The sequence below is a fragment of the Amblyraja radiata genome, chromosome 7 (genome assembly GCF_010909765.2).
Source record: "Amblyraja radiata isolate CabotCenter1 chromosome 7, sAmbRad1.1.pri, whole genome shotgun sequence".
NCBI lineage: Eukaryota > Metazoa > Chordata > Chondrichthyes > Rajiformes > Rajidae > Amblyraja > Amblyraja radiata.
This window is the reverse complement of record NC_045962.1, coordinates 4,993,196-5,020,483: the sequence shown is the minus strand read 5'-3', so window position 1 is coordinate 5,020,483 and position 27,288 is coordinate 4,993,196. Positions and strand designations below refer to the sequence as shown.

At 42.1% G+C, this 27,288-nt stretch overlaps 1 protein-coding gene across 4 annotated transcripts in view; it reads right to left on the bottom strand.

Annotated features, from left to right (window-relative positions):
• Nucleotides 1-27,288, bottom strand: part of pikfyve (phosphoinositide kinase, FYVE-type zinc finger containing) — a 121,154-nt gene that overhangs the window by 80,376 nt on the left and 13,490 nt on the right. For 3 of the 4 annotated variants that reach the window (XM_033023594.1, XM_033023596.1, XM_033023597.1), the window contains exons 3-7: nt 26,897-27,088; nt 10,476-10,594; nt 9,373-9,544; nt 6,704-6,911; nt 3,001-3,090 (exon numbers count right to left, since the gene is read on the bottom strand). In XM_033023594.1, the coding sequence (XP_032879485.1) occupies nt 3,001-3,090; nt 6,704-6,911; nt 9,373-9,544; nt 10,476-10,594; nt 26,897-27,088 (781 nt within the window). The remainder of the gene's footprint in view (nt 1-3,000; nt 3,091-6,703; nt 6,912-9,372; nt 9,545-10,475; nt 10,595-26,896; nt 27,089-27,288) is intronic. The other variant, XM_033023595.1, reaches the window with a different exon arrangement.

Here is a 27,288-nt window from a genome sequence, read left to right as displayed (position 1 = left end):
TGTCAACTTCCGGAAGCTCCACAACGACCGTTATGGAGACATTTTTTTTACAAAAAAATCAGCCCAAATCAAACAATCTGACGATTCATCAGCCTTCGATAGCTCAAATACATAAGGTAATGCACCGTTTAGATTGCATTGGTGAAAATGCTTGGTTCTCGCTAATAATGTAACGTTCGTTTTCTGGGACACCAAACCTTTTAGTGTCCACCGCAACGAACGTTTGTGTAACGCGCATTGCGGAGTCCACTCAGATGGATGCAGTATTCTACTAAATGATCAGGTGAATGAATTGGAAACGGTGTTTGCAATTTTATTGTTCCATGTGGTATTCATAAACATAGAAAGGAATAAGAAATACGTGCACTTACTGTGCCAACCAGGTCACTGGTGGACACCACGCAACAACCATTACACAAAATGTATTTGTATATTCTGATGCCATTTTCAGAAACTTGCCATCAATATGCTATCTTTTCTTATAATTGTTGTTGACACTATGTTAGTCATGAACCCAAAAAAGTGCTTGTTAACTTTTTTGAAGGTATCTGAAATTTGACCCCATTTGTCACATTTTTGTATTACGATTTTTCACCACCTTACCATTCTCCTCTGCTGCAAGTCAAATAAATATATATATAGGTATAACACAAGTACAAACTGAACCTTTTTTTTAATAAAAACAATGCACTGTCCTCTATGATTTCGAAAAGCATGGTCTGCAACAACTAAAATGGAGAAGCAACATCCAGAAAGCTCCTCAACTCATAAGGAGACAGGAGCTCAAGGAGCACACAGGAAACAGCCCACAATATCCCAAACTACTCACCATCCTGCTGCACACTACCTCGGCCATCTGTGGTGTTAGATTCCACAAAGGAATCTTCATCAACCTCAAACCCCACATAACTGGAAGTTCATAAGCTATAGGAACAGAATTAGGCAATTTGGCCCATCTAGTCTACTCCACATTCAATCAAGGCTGATCTATTCTTCCCTCTCATCTCCATTATTCTCCTTCACCCCACAACCCCTGACACCCGTACTAATCAAGAATCTATCAATCTCCGCCTTAAAAGTATCCATTGACTACCTCCACAGCCTTCTGTGGCAATGAATTCCACAGATTCATCACCCCCCTGACTAAAGAAATTCCTCCTCATCTCCTTTCTAAAGATACCCCCATTTATTCTGAGGCTATTGCATCTGGTCCTAGACTCTCTCACTAGAGGATACATCCTCTCCACATCCACTCTATCCAAACCTTTCATTTTTCGGTAAGTTTCAATGAGGCCCCCCTTCATCGTACTAAACTGAAGCAAGCACAGGCCCAATGCTGTCAAACACTCATCATAGTGTATGTTAACCCAATCATCGCTGGGGTCATTCTCATAAACCTCCTCTGGACCCTCTCCAATGCCAGCACATCCTTCCTCGGATATGGGGCCCTAAACTGCTCACAATAATCCAAATGCAGTCAAGCCAGTGCCTTCTATAGCCTCACCAATACATCCCTCATTTTGTATTCGAGCCCATTCGAAATAACTGCTCGCATTGTATTTGCCTTCCTTACTAGCGATTCAACTTGCAAATTAACTTTTTGATAATCTTGCACCAGCACGCCCAGGTACCTTTGCACCTCTGATTTTAGAATCCTCTCCCCATTTAGAAAACAGTCTACGCCTTTATTTCTACAACCAAAACGCATGACTTCACACTTTGCTATGCTGTATTATCATCGGCCACTTCTTTTCCTACTCTCCCAGCCTGTTCAAGTCCTTCTGCAGAGTCCCTGCTTTCTCTACACTACTTGCCCTTCCACCTATTTTCATATAATTTACAAACTTGGCCACAAAGCCTTCAATTTCCTAACACAAAACATTGAAATACAACGTGAAAAGTAACGGCCTCAGCACCGAACCCTGTGGAACACCACTAGTCACTGGCAGCCCAAAAAAGCCCCCTTTATTGCCACTCTTTGTCTTCTGCCATTCAATGAACCTGCTATCCATGCTAGTATCTTCCCTCTGATACCACGGGCGCTCATCTTCTTTATCACCTTCACATGCAGCACCTTGTCAAAGGCCTTCTGAAAATCCTGCAAGTTATCTTTAAAGCCGGGAAGACCTAAAAACACCAGGCTAATCCTGCTAATTTGAAGTTAACATTGCATTTTCATCACTTTTCACAGCATTTTCCTTGTAGTTCAACAATAAGACTTCCACAAAGGAATCAATAATTAGAATTTATTTTATATCCAATCTATAAGTACAAGGGTCCCACTGTTATACAGATAAGCAAAAGTTAACAATAAAGACACATGACTAGTTGATACTCAGTTTTTGGCTTGATATTGAGTTTTAAGGTTACAATTGACAGAATATTGCATCTTTGTCTGTTAAAATGAATTACAAGGAAGACTATTGCAGTACAGAGGTTGGCAGAAAACCACTTATGTCATAATTTTCTGTAATGCACACCCTTGGAGAAACTGGACAAAATTTGTTGCTTCTTTTTCATCCCAATTAAAAAAAATTTGGTAGTGATTTGCAAAATCAGTGTGAATTTCCATTCCCAAACTGGCTTAATGCAGTAGTACACTATATGCAGTTCCTTTCAAACTACCGTTTCTCTAATTTGGTCAGTTGAACAGCAGGTTCACCAAGGGTGAAAATCCTTGAATGAGCTATGAGGTCATATATATGAGATATTATTTTTACAATGTACTGTGCCTGCAAACTTATTTAAAATTGCAAAGTACAGTATATAAAATTGTAGATAATTGAAATCGGAAATAAAAATGCTGAGCAGGTGATGAAGGGTTAGTGACCCGAAATCTTAACCTTGTTTCTCTTTCCAAAGATGCTACCTGGTCTGCTGAGTATTTCTAGCATTTTGCTTGTAATATTTAAATTGCAATTATCTACAAAAACAGAAAAGATCACAAATAAAGAGAGTTACAGGAAGCAGGAATAAATTGAGAATTATTTTTTCAAATACCTTTTGCGTGCAGGTGACTTTCCGGCATCTTCTTGTACCGTTGTGAGACGTGTGGCCAAAGCATTATTCTGTGAATTCTGCTGACCCAAGCTAATTAAAATAAAATCATGTAATCAAATAGAAAATATGTACTGTGCCTATAACAGCTTTGCTTAAAATTGAGCAGATGGATCATATGTTTTAAACTGCAATTCAAAAGCAACAGTGTACAGATAATCATTCTATGAATCTGCTGCATATCCAAGTGCAGTTTACCTATCCTTGTGATGATGAAGTTAGCACGTAGGCAGATTTGATGACTGATGCATTATCAGCAACATCTGCAGCTAGAAAAACCTAAGGTGCTTCTTTATAATTATTGAGCATCTGCAGTCTCTTCTGTCCCTTTATAATTATTCACTTCCAACAGGATGCCCACTGCACCAATTTTGTTAGAAATGTGTCATATAGCTCTTATAAATGGAAAGCGTAGATTGTGATTGTACCAACTATCAGTTGAGGCCATTCATTAAATTTGGCATCTTTGAATGAAGGCCAGAGAATGATCTTGTGAAATTTTATTAGCCCACCATAATTGGGAACTTGTCTGCAAACTGATGATATTTTCCTTTTACACATTGTCGCATCTTTCTTTGAGTCCCAAAGAAAGAAAAAATAAAATATTCAAGAATAGCACCAGGGACCTGGGTTCAATCGCGACCACGGGCGCTATCTGTTCTTCATGTGACCGCATGGGTTTTCTCCGGGTGTTCTGGTTTTCTCCCACATTCCAAAGATGTGCTGGTTTGTAGGTTTATTGATTTCTGTAAATTGTTCCTAGTGTGTAGGATAGAATTAGTGTATGGGTGATTGTTGGCTGGTGCGGACTCGTTGAGCCAAAGCACCTGTTTCCACGCTGTATTTCTAAACTAAACAACTCTAACTAGGCAGTTTACATTTCAGATTGTTGTCGTGCATCCAAAATGGATTGTGGACGATCATATAGAGGATACAGAGATAATGCTGCTCGCTAATGTTTGCCGCCACGTGGAGTAAGCCAGAATGCCAATGTTCAGTTGGAAATGATAAATGCCAACAAGCTGAGCATTTGGCTCTTTCATGTTGTTTGCAATATTCTGTCTGGGAGAAATTACACAAGGAAGTGTGACTAAAATTGATCAGTGAGCGACAAGAAAAGTTGCTCTTCCTTCTTTCCAAATGGCACTAAATTTTGCACTGAGAAAGTAAATTCCAGTCATCTTCACTTTAATAGAAAATGCAAAACTTTCACGCAGGGATACTTGAAGAGAATGCTGTCAAACCCTTCCTCACATCCACCATTATTTCATATTGAAATCAAAACATAATTTTAATCAGTCTGACTAGCATCATCAACATTAATTCCCACCTAACACTGTAAATTGACAACTGTAATGCTATCTCTGCATGATGGTACCATTCAGATACTTGAAAGTAGCCTTAAATTGACCAAATAGGCTGATAATAATCCTTTTTGCTCCTATTCATAGCATACCCTGTATTAACTTCATGTATGCAGTTCATTCATATGTATTATTAAGTCAAAACATAGAATGCTTTCTTATGCACAGATGCTTGGGGGAAATAAATGCAGTTTAAAAAGGGTATTTTCTCCAGTATTGGAAAGATGCTGGACTAAACAAAAAGTCAGATGAAAAGAAAATCTTAAATATTTTCTTCAACATGAGAGCAAGAATTGCCACAGACACCAAAGTGAACAAGGGGCTACAAAGAGAAAGACACAATGGGACCACAGTGCATTCATTGGATTCATAAAGGCCTGCGTTCAACAGAGAAAAAATTCCAACCTTTACAGAGGTTGATAAATCTAGAATGATTTAAGACATTAGCAACAAAACAAATGGTTCATTGATCATTGTTTATCAAACTATTTAGTTTAGTTTAATTCAGAGATTCAGCGTGGAAGCAGGCCCTTCAGCCAGAGTCCACGCCGACTACCGATTGATTACCTGTTCACTTCTATATTATATCACTTTCTCATCCACGCCCGACATATTAGGGGCAATTTTACAAACACGCAGAATTTTGAGATGTGGGAGGAAAGCGGAGCACCCAGTGTCACAGAGAGAATATGCAAACTACACACTTGGGTCAGGACTCTACACGGGTCTCTGGTGCCGCGAGTAAGCAACTCTACCAGCCATGCCACTGCCCTTCCAATTTCCCACATGACAAATCTGCATTGAACTACAGATCGCATTGCTGAAAAGCATGACAAGGAATGATCAATTACGTCACGATGAGCCCATAGGTGGGCTCTCACAACTCAAACAGATTATTATGGCCCTTTACAGGAAGGATGTAGAGGCTATGGGGAGGGTGCAGAAGAGGTTTACCAGAATGCTACCTGGATTAGATGGTATTAGCTACAAGGAAGGGTTGGGCAAAACTTAGATTTTTGCTGAAATGTCAGAGTTTGAGGGGAGACCTGACAGAAATGTATGAAATTGTGAGAGGCATATATTGCGTAGACAGTCAGAACCCTTTTACTCCAGGGAGGAAATGTCAAAGACTAGAAGGTATAGGTTCAAGGGAGAGGAGCAAAGTTTAAAAGAAGATGTGTGAGGGGGCTGGTGCCTGTAATGTGCTGCCAGGGGAGTGGTGGAAGTTGATATGATCATGCATTTAAGATGTTTTCAGATAGGTACATGGATGTGCAGGGAATGAAGCATGTACAAGCAGATGAGATTAGTTTATCTTGGCATCCTGTTTGGAACACAGACATTGTGGGCTGAAAGGCCTGTCCTGTGCTGGACTGTCCATTGGGTTCAGGTCCCAATCCCAAAATAAACACCAGAATGTAGGTTCACATCCAGTTTAGCACTGAAGTGCTTAATGGTTGGAAGTGCCATCTTGTGACTGTGATCCTGTCCAATTATGCTTGAATCAGCCAAATAATCATGTTAGTGATGCTGTTATCGTTGGATATTTACAGTATACCAACTGGCTGCTGCATTTCTCAAATTATAAAAATACCTTCAGTTGAAATATGCTGCATACCTTGAGCTACAAAATGAATTGTGATATTAAGAGATTGAGAAAAACATGCAATAAATGTAAGACTGTCTTTCTTTCCAAGATGTTTTTAACAGTACAAATCAAGACCATCTATCCCTCCTCAAAAATTATTTTGGGATTTGACACGTAACAGGATTCAATAATGTCCATTTTTCCGTGTCAATATCCAACTTCAATCTTTCGGAAAAAGTAAATTATAATTGTAATGAATTCTTCATAAATTCCACAGGCTTCAGCTGTTCATAGGACAATGCTGCAATGTTACAAAAGCTTAGCATAATACACAAATATTTCTTTAAGATATTTTGCTAACCTTAAGGATCACCAGCATCTAACAGATCAGAACAGATTTTTATATAACCAGAAATGGCAAGTTTTTTGATCAAACAAAGTCTTAAGACATGAAGTATGGCTTCTGAAGCACTAATGTGAATCTTCCTGTTTTCAATGACATGATCATAACAAGTTTGTCATTGTATTAACAACTTGTGCTGTCGAGCAACAGATTAACTAAATGGCACATGTTAAAAAAAAGTCAAATCAATGTCATGCAACAAATTGGCAAGAACCTTTCACTAGGCTACCTTGACTCAAACATACTTATCACATACTTAAAATGCCAAGTCCCCCAAAATATGCTGCATACCTTTGCCAAGCAAGGTCTTCTTCCAAAAATATATTTCTACTGGCTTTCCTTCCGCTTACAGGAGTTCTAGGTTCACTTGGATCCAATATGGAGACAGAATATGTTGAGTCAGTTAAAACACTGAGATCTTCACCAATGGAGCTGCTGTCTGTGGAATGTGCGTAGTTCAGAGCTATTTTCCTGCAATACGTGCATGCCCGTAGTTCACCTGAAGAGAAATACCAAATCAACTTACAGTATTTTTAATGAAAATAGTATATTGTGGGCTGAATGGCCTGTTCGTGTACTGTCTATATTTTACAAAACCAGTGTAGACTAAATTAACCTTTTTTTCCGGCTCAGGGCATTTGTTTTGTTGCAAAAAAACAACCTGGTAAAATCATGTAGCAGAACTCACCTAGGCAGTACACAAGTGTCGCCACGTTTTGGCGCTAAAGTTGCGAAAGTTCACCAAATAGTCCTATCTACTACCACTTGCTGCCGCACGTAGCAGCAAGCACCCCCCCTCCCTCACTGTGCTCCCCCTTCATTCTCGACGCCCACTCTGCCGGAACCCCCCCTTTGTTCTCGGCAGCCCTGTACCGGCACACCCCCCCCCCCCCTGCCAAGAACGGTGGGGGACCCGGCGGAGGGCTGTCGATAACGATGGGAGAACCCTGCGGGAGGGGGGGTTTACAAAACAAAACATTTCACTGTACCTGGGTATATGTGATAATAAAGTATAATTGAATTAATCATTCCGAGTCAGACACGCACCAGAATAAATAGATCACCATAGATAAATAGATTTGGAATTACATGCCTTCTTTAAAGTCGTAAATATCCCAGGTCTTCAAAAGGCATTAACAGCAGCCTAATATTTTTTTAATAGAGGTCAAGAGGTTCCTGACAAGCAAGAGGCTTAAATGATAAAGAAATAAAAGGTGTACAAAAAAAAGACAAAGTGGTGGAGTAACTCAGCGGGTCAGGCAGCACCTCTGGAGAACATTGATAGGTGACGTTTCTGAAGAGGTTCCCGACCGAAACGTCGCCTATGCATGTTCTCCAGGGAGACTGCCTGACCTACCTAAATGATAATGGTCGATCAGAGAGGCTGGAATGTGGAACGGAGCTTACATTTAGTGCAGTCACTGTCATTTTGAATAGGAGAGGCCAATTCAAGGGAGTAAGTGGCCATGGAGTTCTCAGTTCATATATTCAAATGTTCCCATGTTTCAGACTGCTAATAAATGGATTCACTTTGATAGGTTAGTGGACCGTTTTTGCATCACAAGCATGAGCCTTATTTAGATATACTATAAATTGTTTGTCAACCACTGTAAGATGATTGGCTTTATACAAATGCATATAGATATGTATCAACACAAGATATGCCAGTTCCTTGCAAAACTGTTCTATCCTCAAGCAAGATCTTCTGTATCTTCTGGGGGACTTAATAGGAACATGGGGGGAATAAAACAAAAAAAGAGTGCTCGATGGTTGGCATGGACTTGGTGGGCTGCTTCCATATTGTATGCCTGACACATTCTTCTTATATAAGTGGCAATGTGGTGACATGCACCAGAATAAATAATCTCCTAAAATTTATTTACATGCCTCATTTAAAGGCACTGCAGGTCAATGTAGATCAGCAAATACACAGTTCAAAAGAATTTGGTATGTTCAGATGGAATAAAAAATGGAGTAAAAAATAAAATAAGTTCAGATCAAAAGGCTGATTATGAAGACAAGTGTGACAGCTGGAGAGGGATCCAGGAAAGATGAAGAGAAAAGTAAAGTTAAGGTAAAATGATTATTATTTGAATGAAATATCATTTTAATCACTTTTAATGAAAGTTATCTTATCCAACTTCAGACAGATCCACAGTTGAAGTCAAACGTATACATCAACAAGGACAAAGCAAGACGCAAGTTACAAAGACCTGGTTATTAAAGTAAATCACCTCAAAATTATTAGGATGCAAATACCCTAGAGAGAATGGGCAATAGCAACAAACAAATATGGTCATAGTTAAGGCACTCACAACCACATTAATCAATATGCTTGTCAACAATACTGATGACTACTTAATGGTAGTATGGCGTGAAGGGTAATAATTCTCATTTTGTAATATCTGAATTGCCCGACAATGTTGAGCGCTTGACTGGTTAATGCGTTCCTCACCATTCATCAACCAACATTCCACCACCCAAAAATTATTAAAAGTCATATTATCAAAACATCTCCATTCTAAAATGTTTCTATCATGATCAGTAATTTCACTGTCCATGTGCAATAAAGTATAATAGCAACCTAAGATAGACACAAAATGCTCGAGTAACTTAGCGGGTCAGACAGCATCTGAAGGGTCCTTGTGTGAAGGGTCTGCTATCTGAAGACAGCTATCTGAAGGGTCCTGATCCAAAATATCACCTATCCATTTTTTCTAGAGATCCTGCCTGACCCGCTAAATTACTCCAGAATTATGTGCCAATCTTTGATATAAACTATCTGCAGTTCCTTTCTATTAATTTTTATTATAATAGCAACGTGTTGGCTGCATTTATTCAGTTGTTTGTCCCACTTTAATGTGTAAAAACTGTCATTTGTCCAGCCCAGATGCTTAACCTGATTAATCTTGGCATGTACTCAAAGATTTACTCTGAAAATAGGTTCACAATTCACTTACCAGCATAACCCATAAATTTTCCAGGTATTTCTTGATTGCAACAACGACTACAGAAGATTTGTCCACATAAACGACAGTGGTGTCGACGTCTAAAAGTGGTAAACTTGTCACTGCAGTCATAACACTCTTTGCACTGACTGTCCGGCATCCAGTACTGCTTCAAGTCAGTATCCTATATTATAAAGCACACACAATCTGGGACTAAATGATTTAGACTTTACTTTAGAGATACAGCACAGAAACAGGCCCTTTGGTCCACCGAGTCCGCATTGACCAGCGATCACCACTTACACAAACACTATCCTACACACGAGGGACAATTTTACTGAAGCCAATTAACCTTCAAACCTGTAGGTGTTTTTAAGGATAAGGGTGAGGTCTTTTAGGACCGAGATGATAATTTTTTTTTTCACGCAGAGTGGTGAGTCTGTGGAATTCTCTGCTACAGAAGGTAGTTGAGGCCAGTTCATTGGCTATATTTAAGAGGGATTTGGATGTGACCCTTGTGGCTAAGGGGATCAGGGGGTATGGAGAGAAGGCAGGTACAGGATACTGAGTTGGATGATCAGCCATGATCATATTGAATGGCGGTGCAGGCTCGAAGGGCCGAATGGCCTACTCCTGCACCTATTTTCTATGTTTGGAGTGTGGGAGGAAACCGGAGCACCCGTAGAAAACTCATGGGGGGAACGTACAAACTCCATACAGACAGCACCCGTAGTCAGGATCGAACTCAGGTCTCTGATGCTGTCAGGCAGCAGCTCTACTTCTACGCCATGGTGCTGCTCCTTAAAAACTATTGCACAATTGCTCTGCATTCACACATATATGGGACCGTCTGTTGAAAGTAAATCAACTGAGCATAAACAGTGTTTTCTTTAGGGAACTGCATATAGCATTGCTTGAAAATTTCTTCCATGTCCTCCACGGATGCTGAAGCTTTTCAGCGTGCTTGTAGTTTCTGCCAAATTGCTACTTGATCCTTTCTAAAGTCCGCATACATTTCACCTTACTGAAGCCATTCATGCCTGTTGAGCTTCTTTGTTCTTTTGCCTTTATATATTACATTACATTGGTAATTTTACTTTTATTGTGTACTGTACCTGGCTTTTGCCCTCCATTATTTCTTTCAAACGCTTTAAAACTGTAGTCAGGCTCCTCAGTTGTACTGCTGTTCGAGGATCATGGCTACCCATAGAAACATCTGGCTTCCTATGACCATCTGATTAATAAAACCAGAAACAATCTTAAACATAACACACTACAACAGGAAATAGAACATTTTGATTACAGTACCTTTTTATAATGCAATTCAAATTGTTGAGGCGCTGAATGCTTTTCTATTTCCTCTGATTAAAACCAGTCAGCACACATGCCAGTTACAATTAATACCTTGTACATTATGTCAGATGTGACTTAAGTTAATGATCTTGTTTGCTGTTGATGGCAAAACTCTAAGATAAGATAGCTCCCCACAGAAAAGAAAAACTTGCAAGGGAAATAGCATCACACAATAGACAAATTGAAAAGATGCCTGTTCATATTCATTCACCATCAATATTGAAAACACCTCAAATAGAACATGGCAGCTCCAGACTAATGGGCCTGTCCCACTTAGGCGATTTTTCAGGCCACTGTCGGCGACAGGGCAAGCAAGGGGAGCGCTGAGTAAAATTAATACGGTGCAAAGCCAATGTGATACAGGCACACACCGCGATGAACAGGAAGGTTGGAGCTATAATTAAGACGGTGAAAGCACAGTGTACGGGAAGGGTCACATAAGTCCTTTAAAAGAGAGGGGAGAAGGAGTCAAGACAATTTTTAAGGTACCAGAGATACACGGCTGTGAAGCACAGCGGACAATATTACTGGTCGGTTATCCTTGATTCTGAAAACTACTGCTTACGTTTTTTTCCCCAATGAGCCAATGAAATTAACTGAACACAACCTACGAGAACCTACAGCCTCGTGTTGACCCACTACCACTGCACCTACGGCACGAGAATTCTCGCTACTCTCCATGGCGGCTCCATTCTGGTCGCCGCTAATTTTTCAACATGTTGAAACATTTGCAGCGACCATAATGAGGCAGCCGGAATGCCGGAACTCCTCACGACCATGAAGGCGACTACCCGGCAACCACCCGCGAATATGTGGCGCATACAAAGTCGCCTAAGGGTGACAGGCCCATAAGTTGTTTTATCGCTGGGATTTACAAATGACAACGTTGTAAGTCTTTTAAAACAATGTGAAAACAAATAAACTAGGAGTTTAAAAAGTATTGGCAAGTCCAAACTAAACTGTTTCTGCACTTTCTGGTGGGCCTAATTCTTGATGGCAGTTCCTGTCTGACGAGTGCTGATGCCACATTTCATTTCACGGCAGCGGGGGGCCATAACAAGCCTTGTTTCTGAAACAACAGAGAAAATTGACAACTAGCTAAGGCCCTAATTAAGCCAGTTATTAATCTTGCCATAATACCTTCTAAAAAAAAATTGGATTTAATTAAAAATAAATTTAAGCAAAAAGAGGATTTAAAAAAAAAAAATCACGACATTGAAACAATTCCAGTAAATAAATTAGCTAATACCTTGTTCCACCAAAAGGAGGGTGGGGAAGGGGTGTATCTATTCATGGGGATAAGATGTTATCTGGGATCAGGCCAATCCCTTGGAGTACATCGGATGTAGAAGTACACTTCAGTAAATCAAGAGGGCTACATGAGGACACAGGATAGCCTAAGATAAAGGAAAATCCTAAGAGACTCGATAAGCAGATTAAGAAAAAGAGTAACTAGGAAGAGAATAGGTCAGTGGTCAGTTAAGGATCAGTGTGGTCATCTCTGTGTGGAGCCACAGGAAATGGTGGGGTCTTAAATGAATAACTTTCTCCTGTATTTACTGTAGAAATCATGGAAGCTGGGGATTTCAGGAACGAGGATAGTGATACGCTGAAACGTACTTACTTCGCCAGAGGGGAGGTGCTGTCAGTGATGAGGCAGATAAATCTCTGTGAGATGAGGAAGTGTCCTAGGACATTGTGAGAAGCAAGAGGAGAAATTGCGGGCCTTTCCTCAGCCATGCAATGAGGTGCAAGGGTCTCGAATATTGTGCCTTTATTTTCAAAGGGCTGCAAGAACAAACCAGGGAACTGTGAGCCCAACATCAGACAGGTTAAAGGAACGGAATAACATTTGGAGTCATACGATCTATCTGCATTTGGAAAGGCAAGGACCGATTAAGGTTAGTTACATGGCCTTTCACATGGGAAATTGTGTTTCATAAATTTGCTAGTTTTTTTTCACGAGATGATTTAGATAATAGACAATAGACAATAGGTGCAGGAGTAGGCCATTCGGCTCTTCGAGCCAGCACCGCCATTCAATGTGATCTTGGCTGATCATCCCCAAACAGTACCCCTGTTCCTGCCTTTACCCCATATCCCCTGACTCCGCTATCTTTAAGAGCCCTAAATAGCTCTCTCTTGAAAGCATCCAGAGAACCTGCCTCTGGATGCAGGCAGAGAATTCCACACTCACAACTCTGCGAGAAAAAGTGTTTCTTCGTCCCCGTTCTAAATGGCTTAGTTATCCCTTATCCTTAAACTGTGGTCCCTGGTTCTGGACTCCCCCAACATCGGGAACATGTTTCCTGCCTCTAGCGTGTCCAAACCCTTAATAATCTTATATGTTTCAATAAGATATCCTCTCATCCTTCTAAACTCCAGAGTGTACAAGCCCAGCCGCTCCATTCTCTCAGCATATGACAGTCCCGCCATCCCGGGAATTAACCTTGTGAACCTACGCTGCACTCCCTCAATAGCAAGAATGTCCTTCCTCAAATTAGGGGACCAAAACTGCACACAATACTCCAAGTGTGGTCTCACTAGGGCTCTGTACAACTGCAGAAGGACCTCTTTGCTCCTATACTCGACACCTCTTGTTATAAAGGCCAACATGCCATTCGCTTTCTTTATCAATTTAGAGGATTGACGAGGACTGGGCAATAGAGATTGTCTATGTAGACTCTAGCAAACCTTTTGATAAGATACTGCATAGAAGGCTGATCCAGAAGATGAGATTATGAAGGTGAGGAAGAGCCGATCCTGGACTGACTCTGGACTCTGGTCCTGACCACGGTGGGGAAATGGAGGAGGACTGGCCACATTTTGTGCCTTCCACCACAGTGATGAATGCTGTGGTGGATGTTTGTGTTACAGTTTTATTGTGGTTGTGTGTTCTTTATTATTGTATCGCTGCAGACAACCCAAATTTCCACCAGCCTGGCTGTGTGGCAATAAATTATATCTAATCTAATCTAATTATATCTAATCTCTATATCTAATCTAATTATGTGGGATCCAGGTGAGCTAGTCAATTGGACACTCAATTGGTTTTGTGAAAGGAAACAAAGGGTAATAGTATTTTAGATTGGAAACATATGACTAGGGTGCAGCAAAGGTTAGTGCTGGATCCACTGTAACATCATACATACAGTATTTACTATTTAGATGAGAATGTAGTGGCATGATTAGCAAATCTGCAGCTGACACCAAGACTGGTAGGGTTGAGGATGCAGGAAAATTTGCAAGAATGGCAAAGTTCTTTCTTGCCATAATAAGCTCCTCAGTAAAGCATCCACTTGAAAACTCCATTATTATGCAGGTCAGGGTTCCGGTCCCAAGAACTAATGGTAAAGTCCCAAGTCGGAAATGCAGCCACAGACCAAGTTACCACACAGCAAGAAATACCTACAGAGGTGGTTTGTACTGAGGAGAAAGCTTGCAAAAGCATTTAATTCTTATCTTTCTGTTCTTACTAATAATGCTGATATTAACAAAATGTAGCCCAAGCCAATCTCAGGTTAATTTGGTTTTAAATGCTTTGAGGGTTTAAAAAAAGGACACTTTTGCTGGCCGGACGGTGCGTCTCTTGCTAGGATTCATAAAGTTACCAATGCGTTGACTAGAATGTATTCTTCCTGCGTTTGCTGTGGCAAGAACAGTTACTGGCAGCTCTGCAAATCCTTCCCACTGGTCTCTCAAATGTTCATTTCTAGGTACAGGGGTGTATATTAAGTCAGGTGTTCGCAAACTCAGGAGCACATATGTTTTAGGAACTGCAAGTAATTCGGCTCCATTGACGATAATGACGATGGCTTGGTATGTTCAGAGCAATTCCAAATGTCAATTTAACAAGCCTAAACAATGATACAGATAAATTACTTTCATTTGCAACTCTTTCAATATTTTAATTACCTGCAAAGAGGTTGTTGCCACAGACAGTATGGACAAGAAAGAGATTCAAGTTCAAGTGAGTTTATTGTCATGTGTCCCTGATAGGACAATGAAATTCTTGCTTTGCAAGAATTACAGGAATTACAGAACCAAAAGGAGCAGAGTGAAGGAAAGTCATACTGTTCCGTGTAATGTGAGACATAAAGATGTGCTGGCCCTGATCACAGAGCAAGTAAAGAAGAATGCCTTGGCATTTGCCATTCTGTGAGAAAAACAATGCGATGAATCACAATATTGCAGATACCGATAAGTAATGAACCAAATGGTTGAGATAATTGTGCAGTGGTGCCAGAGATACATTTGATACGGTTAAAAGGAAAACACATTTGTATGGACAAGAGAGTGGATACGGTGACTTACAAACCTACAGGATCAAGCAATCACTCTTACTTGCTGTTGGAATTCTCTTCCCTTCTTTTTCCTCCCGCGGCGGTCGGGGGCCTCGAGCCTTCCGTTGTCGGGGCAATCTTGGTTCCCGCGCCGGGGATCGGACCCCGGGTCGGGGCTGGTCGAAACCTTCTGCGACATTGGTCTCTACCCAAGACTGCAAGCTCCTTGATGTTGAAATTCGCAGGCCGCGGTTGAAGCGTCGATCCCAGGTAAAAGATTGCAGGCTCCGATGGGAAGCCCACGGCCCTACGGTGGGGCTCAAAGTCAGTCTCGAGCAAGGTCGCCAGCTCCATGATGTTAGGTGGCAGAGCGATCGGAGATACGATCCGGAAAACAATCACATCTCCAGCAAGGTAAGAGATTGAAAAAAAAGTTTCCCCTGACACCAACACCCCACATAAAATAAACCAGAGTACATTAACACAAACTTTTAATAAAACATTAAAAATAACAAAAAAGATGAAAGGACGGACAGTTGGTGAGGCTGCCATCGCTGACGGCGCCTCAAGGTTCAAAGGTCTTAAAGAATATGTTATGTATGTAATCTGTTCAGCTTGTATAACATTTTTTTAAATGCACTCAATTCTACGAGTGTAGATATTTGATATGTTTTATTATTAGTGCCTCTATGTGCACTTTTAATCATTTATTCCTGCTTATGGGGTCTAATCTTTTTATGTGTGGGGGAGGGAAGGGGGCAACTGCTTTTTCAAGTCCCTACCTGGTCGGAGAGGCTGCCTTCCTTCAAGAGCACCTTCGACCCGTCCTCGCGGCCTACCAGCGGGGCCTGGAGCGGCGCTCCCTGAGGGGACCTGGCCAGAACCTCGGCTTTGCCGGCGGCACAGCGCTGGAGCGCTATCGCGGAGCGGGCGATGCCTTGCCTGGGTCGCCGCGCTGGAACCTGCCGATTGAACATCGCGGAACTGCAGGTCTGTAGAGCGGCCAGCCGCGGGCGGCGGCGCTGAACTTTACATCGGGAGCCTGGGATCTCTCGCCGAGATCACCGTGGTGGAGCTTCGTCCAGCACGGCCTGTTGGCTTGGAAGCCGTGGTCTCTTGTAAGGAAGCGGCCGTTCCAGGCACCCCAAGCCACTGAGAGGGTTCTCCCGACGCCGGAGCACCATCACCCAGCGAGAGGGCCTGAAACATCGGGCCTCCGTAGAAGCGACTGCGGAGGCCTCAATAGGCCCGACTATGGTTGGACAAGGGGATGGGGACTGGACTTTGTGCCTTCCCCCACAGTGGCAACCATTGTGGGAGGATGTTTTTATGTTTTAATGTTAAACTTGTTCTTTAATCCTATGTTGTATTTTTACTAGTGTGCTGCAACGACATCTGAATTTCCCCTGGAAAGGGGATTAATAAAGTATTTATTATTATTATTATGAACCACACACCAACGATATGAGAAATGCCACTTCAAGTCACTTCTAGAATGCATGCTAGAGGAAAAAAATTAAAAACAGTAAATACTGCAAATACTCAGCTGTAGTACTTTGTTTTGCAATACTGTAATAGACCTGTATTAAGCTTGAGAAATTTGAAATTACGTACATGGTTGGTATCTGTCCAAGATGGTAGTTGTTCACAGTTTCTCTTTGCAGGCTGTCTCCAGCAGACCTTCCTTGCATCTATTACAACTGTTGTACATTTATAAATATACCAAGATTATAATGCTATCAGAATTACTAAAAATGTTCTCTCCAATCATACTTGCATCTTACAGGACATACCAACTACTCCCCAGCCTTCCAAAGGCCTGGCCCAGACAAAGGCAATACTCAGCGGGCGAAGCCAATCTCAACTCGCCAGAGGTCCAACTGAACAAAGGGACCAACTACAGAGTGCCAAACACCACGACCCAACAATAAAGCTCAACATGGCTGAGAACCTGACCCGCTGCAGTGCCCAATGCCACAACACAACTCCCAGGCCCCACCAGACACATCCACCTACTTCCTGGAATGATTGATTCCGCACATGGAATCCAGGGCTTGACCAGAAACAGCATGGGACATGGGCAGGTCTGCAAATTAGACTGAAACAATACACTTTTAAATCTCCCTCATATCAGCACACTCCTGGCAAACATCCAATAGACTGGATAAACAAAGTTGGACTCAACTGCCAAGGGAACTGAGAGACTGCAGTGTGCTATTTCACAGAGATATGGCTCACACCTGCTTCAACTAAAGGTTTCTCAGTTTGCCGGATACACACATGACATGCCAAGCAAGATAGAGGAGTGAGAAGGTATGCTTCCTATTCAATGTCTCATGTTGCTTGGGCATGGCAGTCCTGGCGAGACTCTGCTCCTCAAAGGAAGATCTAATGGTAAAGTGCCATCCTTACTGCCTGCCACTGGAACTCACTTTGGCTATCCTGACAGCAGTTTACATCCTATTCCATTTGGTGTGAAGCTCACACTGGGCTAATTGTACACAGCTATCAATAGCCATGCTATGGAGTGAGGTAACCCTGACCTATAAAGGAAATCTACGGTTGGTCTTTGCAAGCCACCAGAGATGCCAAGCGACAATACCAGACCAACCTAGACTCCCAAACTAAACATGCAGGCACCCGTTAATTGCGACAAGCCTAGCATGTTACATTGGGCTGCCAAGTGGAGGCGGGCTGACACGTTGGCTCACTACATCCTATGCCCATTTTAAAATGAAGTGATGTCACTGCACTGACAACCTCAGGTGTACTGTACCTATACCCAGTCACCATTGCAGATTTCAGATCGGCCTTCCTGAGAATGAACCTGAAGAAAGCGACTGGCCCGGATGGAGTTCCTAACCATGTTCTCAGACCCTGCATGGACCAGTTGACAGTAGTATTACCAGATATCTTTAACTTTTCCCTACTACAATCTGAGGTTCCCACTTGCCTTAAGACAACCACCATAATTCGGTGCCAAAGCAAGATTTTGTGCAAATGACTACTACTCTGACATTTATCGTCATTAAGTACTTTGAGAATATGGCCACATTGCACATCAATTGCAGTCTTCCAAACAGCCTAGGTCCACTGCAATTCACCTACTGCTGAAACCGGACCTTGGAAGATGCCATCTCCCTGGCTCGACATTCATCCATGGAACATCTAGATAGCAAGGACACCCATGCAGACTATGTATTGACCTTATCTCCACCATCAACACCATAATTTTAAACAAACTCATCTCCAAACTCTGGGACTTAGGACTCAGCACTCCTTTTGACTTCCAGACCTGCAGACTGCAATCTGTAAGGATTGGCACCAAATCCTCCACAATAATCATCAACACTGGAGTCCAAGGCAGCTTATTCAGCCCCTTACTACACTCCCTGTACAAGCATGACTCCATACACATTCCATTCCAACAGTTTCAAATGTGTCCAATAAACTAAAGTTTTGGGCCAGATGTCAAACAACAGTGACAGTACAAAACATAGCACAGAACTGTAGAGCACAGCAACAAGCCCCAACACCATAATTTCTGAGCCAATCGTGATGCCAAGGTAAACTAATCTCCTCTGCCTGCATGTGATCCATATCCATCAATTCCCTGCATATCCATGTGCCAGTATAAAAGTATTTTAAATGCCACTATCATATCTGCCTCCACCATCACCCCAGGCAGTACATTTCAGTCACTCACCAGTCTGTAAAATAAAACTTGCCCAGCACATCTCCTTCAAACTTTGCCCCTCTCACATTAAAACTATGCTCTCTCGTCTTTAACATTGCCATCTGGGAAAAATGTTCTCACTGTCTACCCAATCTATACCTCTCATAATTTGATATATTTCTACTTCTCAGCCTCCAACGCCCCAGAGAAAACAAGCCAAGTTTGTCCAAACTCTCCTTACAGCTAATACCTTCTTATCCAGGCAACATACAGGTGCACAACCTTTTATCCGAAGTTCCAAATAACGAAAAGCTCCGAATAGCGGACATTTTTTCGGTCCTTGAAGAAAGGTCCTTGAAGACGTTCACCAAGGGCGGCCCGCAGAGGTGACAGCGGAACCTCCGGTCGGTCCTCGAAGAAAGGGGAACTAAATCCCCATTCATAAAAGAGAAGGTGAGGGTATATTGCGCGGGAGGGTTAATAATTGACAATCTGCTGCTGCCTGCCCGCTGAGTTAAAAAGTTCCCACGGTAGACTCACGATACACAGTGTATCGTGAGTCTTGCGTGGGAACTTTTTAACTCAGCGGGCAGGGAGCAGAAGATTGTCGCTCCCTTCAGTTTCACCCCACCTACACCCCTCTGCTTCCCGGCCATGTGTGTGACCCCTTCCCTCCCCTCTCCAGCTCCCCGCCCATTGCACCGGCGCGGGGGCTTTGCACTGTCTTCACGTCGGCGATGCCAGCAGGTCAGTGCCAGTCACCGGAGACATCAGGACCAACGGGACACCGACCCCCAGGCCCACTGCAAGCACGGAGATCCCAGAGACCCACAGCCAGCAGCAGCCCAGCCCCGTTCCAACTCCAGAGGAAAACTGCAAACTGGCCGGAGACGTCAGGACCACCAGAAGCCGCTCCCTGGTGGGCCGCTACGGCGACAAGTGGCAGTTCGCCCACAGCCCGCGTTGCGCCCCCTCATCGGGACACCAACCCCCAGGCCCACTGCAAGCACGGAGATCCCAGATCAGCAACTCTATCCCAGCCCCGCTCCAACTCCAGAGGAACACGCTCCCCGGAGGGGCAGAAGCTGATGGTGTGCAAGGTACGTCTTGTTCTTGGGGTGGCGCAGCACGGGCTGTGGGCGAACTGCCACTTGTCGCCGTAGCAGCCCATCGGGGAGCGGATTCCTCTGGAGTTGGAGGGGGAGGGGGGTATTGTGCTGTTTGATCGCCCCCTGCTATCCCAGGGACAAGGAGACACAGCGGCTTTTGAGACTGGTGGGCAATCACTTCCAAAGTTCTGCCCACACAGTCAGTACTCTCACACTGCATTTCATACAAACATTTATTCTGCAAGAAAAAACTACATTGAAGACTCAAACTCGCGACCGAATAACTGCCGGGATCGAGCCGCAAACCCGCGACCGAGCTCGGGGATTCAAGAATCCCCGAGCTAGGCCGCCTAAGGGCATGTAGCCCCGCTAGGGTGACATGAGTGCGAGAGGTGATTCAATGCTGCGGTCACATTTACAAATTCAGGAATTCATTCAACACACTGCATTTCATACAAACATTTATTCTGCAAGAAAAACTACATTGAAGACTCAAACTCGCGACCGAGTAACTGCCGGGATCGAGGCGCAAACTCGCGACCTTGCGGATATGAGCCGAGCACTCTACCACTGAGCCAGCCGTTAAAATCTACGCTAAAAATCTTCCATTCCGAAGGCCGAAAAATTCCGAATTACGAAAAGTGTCTGGTCCCAAGGCTTTCGGATAAAAGGTTGTGCACCTGTACTGATAACCCTATTCTGCACACTCCAAAGCCTCCACATCCTTACTGTAATAGGGAGACCAGCACCAATACACAATATTCCAAATGCGGCATAACCCAAGTCCTGTAAACCTGCAACACGACTTCCTGACTCCTACACTGAACGCCCGATCTATGAAAATAAGCATACCATATGCCTTCTTTACCACACAATTTACTTTTGTTGCCACCTCCAGGAAGCTATGGACTTGGACCTTAAGATCCCACGTACATCAGTACTGTTAAGGGACATCCATTAACTGTAAATTTTCCTTTTACATTCGACCTCCCAAAGTGCAACACCTCACAATTGCTAGGATTAAACTCCATCGGCCATTTTTCCATCCATTTGTGTAGCAGATCTATATCTCGTTTGTATGCCCTGACAACCTTCCTCATTGTCCTCTACTCCAACAATTTTGGTTTTGTCTGCAAACTTACTAATTAACTTGTCTATATTTATATCCAAGTCGTTTATATCTATGTAACAAACAGAGCACGGATCCCTGCTGAACTCTACTGCTCACAGACCTCCAGCCAGAATAACACCTTCCATCTGAACCCTCTATCTTCTATGAGGAAGCCAGTTCTAAATCCAAACAACCAAGTTATCGTGGAAGCTGGGTTGCAGATAAATGCATTTCACACTTTCGCTGTCAATAGTGAACTTCATCACACGTTCACAGAGAGCTATGACTAAAAATTAAAATGTGTGTGATACCCTCAATTAAGCATAGAGAACAAGAACATTAATGACCGGTTTTAACCATTCATATATATTCTTGAATAAATTAATGAACCATGGGCTGATTTTGTTATTTTATCATATGATGAGTTTCCATGTCCACCTTTTGTCCTTATATTTAAAACCGATAACATTCAAAGGCGGAGGCGGAAAGGACTATACCACGAGACAATGACTCATTGAGCCCATAATTCCGCTGTGATATTGAGATGAAAATATCCTCAGAAACTGTAGGAATCTGGTCGTGTCTCTGCTAAATCGTGTCAAAGACTTGTTAAAGAATTGTGATGGACATATAACACGGTCCTGTTCCAAAATCTGCTCTCTGCACCTGGAGCATCTTGCAGTGAAGTGCTGTCCCTTCTACTTCTCGAGGGAATTCACCTCCATCATCATGACCACGATCTAGATCCCACGCCAGACATTTGTCCCTCTAGCACTGGAGGACCTGCAGGCCACATTGAACAAACACCAGTTGGTATACCCCGACTCCTTTCTCATCATAGCTTGGAACTTCAACAAAGCCAGCCTGAAGAAATCAATCCCTAACTGCCACCAGCATGTGTCCTGCACAGAGGATCAAACACCCTTGAACACTGCCACACCCCATCAGATGCCTATCACTCAATCCGTCGTCCTCACTTAACGAAATCTGAGCACTTAGCTGTGCTCCTTCATTTCTGCATATAAACAGCGGTCAGAAGATCATTCATGAGGGTAAACCCTCGGAAAGAGTCTGAACCCGATGGCACACCTGGTTATGTTCTTAAAATGTGTGCAGAGCAACTGGCTAAAGCTTTTGTGACATCTTCAACCTCTCATTACTGAGGTCTGAAGTTTCCACCTACTTCAATATTACTGGTGTCAAAAGAGAGTAAGGTGATGTGCCTCAATGACTGCTGACTGGCGACATTAACATCCGTGGTGATGAAGTGCTTTGAGGGGTTGGTTATGGCACATATCAATTCCTATCTCAACAAGAACCTGGACATACTACAATTTACCTACTGCCACAACAAGTCACCAGAGGTTGCAATTTTACTCTGCACTGGACCACTTGGACAATAAAAACACATATGCCAGACTGCTGCTGATAGACTGCAGCTCAGCGTTCAACACAATCATCCCCTTCAAATTGCTTACCAAGCTCACAGGACAGGGTCTCTATCCATTCTTCTGCAGCTTGATTGTCGACTTCCTCATCACAGACCACAATCTGTACAAATTGGCAGCAACACTTCATCCTCGATAACCATCAGCACAGGTCACCTCAAGGGTGCGTGCCTGCTCCACTCGCTCTAAACTTACGACTGTGTAGCCAGACACAGTTCCAACTCCATCTTCAAAATCTGACAACCCTGCCATTTTGGGAAGTATTACAGGTGATGATGAGTTAGAGCATATGAGAGAGATCGTTCGACTGACCAAATAGTGCCAGCACAACAACCCTGCTCTCAACATCAGTAAAACCAAGGAACTGATTGTTGACTTCAGAAGAGGAAGGTCGAGGGTCCACAAACCTGTCTTGGTGGTGGAAAGAGTCAAAACTGAAAAAAGTCCTGGGAGCACTTATCTCTGAAGATCTGTCCTGGACCCAGCACAGTGATGCACTCATAAAGGAAGCCCTTCAATGCCTCTGCTTCCTTAGCAGATTTGGTATGTCAATGAATAATCTCTAGAACTTCTGCAGGTGTACAGTAGAGAGCATATTGACTGGTTGTATCACAGTTTAGTTCTTCAACTCAAATGCCCAGGAATGAAGAAGGTTGCAAAAAGTGGTGAACACTGACCATCCCATCATTGAAGGGATCTAGTCACTGCTTCAAAATGGCATCCACCCTGGCTACACTCTCATTTCATCTGCAGCCATCGGGAAGAAGGTATAGGAGCCTGAAAACTGTAACATCCAGGTTCAGGACCCGATTCCTCCCAACAACCATTAGGCTATTAAACACTACAATCTCAAAATAAGTTCTGGACCATAGAGACTTGAGGGATTATTTTTATCTTTGCACTATTATTACAATGTGTACATGTCTTTTGTGCTGCTGCCAGTAAGAAGTTAATTGTTCCGTTTCAGGACATATGGCAATAAAACCCTCTTGACGTACTAAAGACATAATGGTGCGATGATAATGGATAAAAGGTAGTCCTGTGACATGTATATTGACTTGTTATATCTGTTTATCGTTCCTCTGAGTCTAATGAGGGATTTAAATATGAAATTCAGGGTTCAAGATGCGGCTTGAGAATATCTCAGAAGAGTTCCTTAGTCCAAGAAGGAGCTTCTACGCTGAAAACAACAGCTAAACCAGAGAATATCTGGCATGACTCACCACTAGCACTGAGTAAGTGGATGGGGGACAAAACTTCATCTCAGCAACCGGGTGCTAGACCGAAGCAAATAACTGTTGAGGCTCGTGACAAGCTAGAAACTTGGCATTTTTCTCAGAGGCCTAATACACAGGCTCGAGCAAGCCAAGATCGGCAGAGGCCTGTTTGTCATCCATTTGCGCCCAGCCAGGGACAAACTTATGCAGACTACTTCTCTTTTCAGAGGCCTGTTTACCGTTCCTCTGAGTCCAATGAGGGATTTAAATATGAAATCTGTGAATTGGTGAGGAATCAAAATAAAATTAGCGAGTCTCTAACTCAACATATCTCTTTCACTTTACTTCCAATGGGAATTCCTAAGTTCGACGGTGATCCTTTGCAATATGAAACTTTCATAATAGCATTTCACGAAGGAGTGGAAATGAAAACTACTAATGAAAGAGATCGCTTACGATTTCTGGAGTATTACACAAGCGGATATTCAAAGCAGCTTGTTGGAAGTGTTCGAAATTTGCCTGCAGATGAGGGCTATCAAATGGCAAGGAAATTGCTTAAAGAACATTTTGGTAATGAACCGAAGATTGCTAATGCATACATGATGAAGGCCTAAACTTGGACAGCTATCAAGGCAGAAGATGTGAAGGCATTGCACGAGTTTGTGATATATTTTTTAAGAGATTGTTGTAGCTCGATGAGAAATCTCAACCACGTGCAAGAAATTAATGTTGTTAGTAACATGAAACCTGTCATTCTAAAACTGCCCTATAGGCTTAGAGAAAAATGGAAGAATAAAGCAGGTCTGATACAGGAAGATGAGGAACGAGAGGCCATGCTTCCTGATCTGGTGAATTTCATGGATGGGGAAGTACGGTTAATGTCAAATGTACGCTATGGGAGTATTCAAGATCCTAAACCAATTGCAATTGTCAAAGGTTCTACCTTTACTAAAACAAAAGGAAGATCAGGACCTAAGGAAAGCAGTTTTGCTACCACTGTAATACCTGTAGAAACGAAAGGCGGAATGAAAGGAGATGCATCAACTAATAAGCCACAAAGGTTTTGTTTGTCATGTGATGAAGTTGGTCATCACCTGCATTTTCTCCATCTTACCAGTAAAGGTAAGGAATGGCAAGGGGAATACAGTGTTGCAAAAATATGCATATTTGGATCATGGAAGTTCGGCTACCTTTTGCACAGAAAGCTTGATGAGAAGGCTGGACATTACAGGAGAAAAGACTAAGATTCTATTGCATACCATGAATGAAGAGAAATGCTGCGATAGTCATCATATTACAGGTATGGAAGTATCTGGTCTGGGTGATGACAATTTTATACAAATATCTGATGTGTTTACACATGAGACCATGCCTGCTTCTCATCTAAATATACCCAAGCAAGAAGACTTGAAACAATGGCCTTATTTGAAGGATGCCTAAAATAAATTCTGGTATCAACCTACTTAACAGAACGAATGCTTTGAAGGCATTGGAACCTAAAAGTTTGTCAGCAGTCAAGGGGACGGACCATTTGCTGTGAGAACCCTACTCGGATGGGTTATCTTTGGCTTCTTGAGAAGGAACAACAAAAGCAGGAACCAGAATAACCATCCTGCTGCTGCTGTCGATCGAATATCTACTGTAAAATGAGAAGAGCTATTGATCAAGCAATACAATCACGACTTCAATGAGAGTACCAGTAAGGAATCAGAATAAGATCCAGGGTGTTATAAATCAGAATGGGATGAAATGGAATTTTAATTCTCTAGCTGGATCTCATCACGGCAGTGTTTGGGAACAGTTGATCTGCATGGTTCGAAATGTGCTACGCTCTGTCCCTAAACAACAAGTTCTGGACGATGAAGGATTGCAAACTTTATTTTGTGAAAATGAAGCAATTTTAAATGATCGACCCATTACCAAGAATTCTGAAGATCCAAGTGACCTGGAAGCACTTACACCAAATCATATTATTTTGTTGAAAACCAATCCAGTACTACCACCTGAGCTCTTTGTGAAGGAAGATTTGTATATGAGCCGCAGATGGAGATCAGTACAATATATGGCACATCTTTTTTAGAAAAGGTGGACACAAAAATATTTGCCTCTAATCCAAGAAAGACAATGATGGTTGAAAGTAAGAAGACATTTTATTCCAGGTGATATCGTTTTGGTGGTTGATTCTACTGAAGCACGAGGTTCTTGGTTGATGGGAGTGATACTGGAAATCATGCCAGACGTTAAAGGTTTGGTGCGTACAGTACGATTTCAGACTAAGAACAATGTCTTCTTAAGACCGATAACCAAGATATGTCTGCTTCTAGAAGGCGAAGGTGAAGATGGAAGAATCGCTAAAGATGTCTGAATGCTAAATATAATGTGTTACTTTTGTTTTTTGATATAGGTTAAGCTTTTATAGCTCCTTTTTTAATGTCTATTGGTAATTGCTTCGTTATATACGTAGAACAATTAGGGGCCGATATGTAGGAGCCATTAAGCTTAAGTCAGCATATTATAGCCATGTCTAACATTTTAAATATTTTAGGTTTTATCTGTCTGTACCTTTGTAAGTGGGATTTGATACGTAGAAGGGTGTGTCTATTTCTAGGGGTGTGTCTATTTCTAGTGCAGACTCATAGATTAGGAGTCAGTTGGGTCTCAGAAGGATGGTGAGAATATAGTTTTTTACCACACACGAATCATGATCACGACACACACAAATTAATGAGACGACATACTTTTATAAGAAGAAACTTTAGTACGTACTACTTCAATAAAATACCAATTAATCAAGAAGCAATGTCTGGAAGATTTGTTTTGCCGTCTTAAGTGTGCCGTGAGTACATAAACTATGCCTCCAACCCTTCTACTGTAATGGCTATCGAAGTTGGACTTTGAGAACATTATAAAAACTGCTATTATACCGAGTGTATGCTTGATTCAATTAATTTGCACATGGATGTACATAAAAATTTAAATAAAGCAAAGGAAAATGGAAACGTGACAGTAATTTTACTTAACATGCTGTAAAAAAAAAGAACATTAATTAACCAGATTAACCATTTTGTGATATATTAATAATAACAAATAGAACTGGAATGAGCAATTTATAAATGAGTGAAAGGGCAGATGCACAGCTGCTTTATAGCATTTATGGGGGGGGGGGGGTTAGACTATTTACATAATCATTCAAAGAGAATCTTAAGAAGTTGTGGCGTTAGAGCTGATTGCAAATAGTAAAATAACCAATTTGCCAAATGTCATATTTTTTAAACACAATGTGAGATAGAGACATACAATGTCTTCGATGCAATTTAAATACTTGCACCAAGATTTTACCTGCACCTTGAGATTTGACCATTGATGCACTAGATGCTCTCCTGTTTTCTCCTGTGCATTTTTTATTGTAGGTAGGTGGTGTCCTTAAATATGGTTGGCCATCATTTTGGTGGTTGGACCAATTTATTCCTGTAACTTGTGGTTCGTGCTGCGGTACCACCGACCTGTATGAAGAATTGGGTCTTCCATCATCTGACATTCAAGGGAAAAGCAAAACAAGATAACAGGGAGTTTATTTTGCAGCCTTATACAATAACACTTCCAAAATAACAATTCTAATTTTATAATGGATGCAAAGATTCACAGAAACATTACTAAAGCAAGATACGTCAAGACTTTTCAAGTTAATGTGTTAATTAGATGTATAGTTTTTATTCTCTTCTTTTGTGATA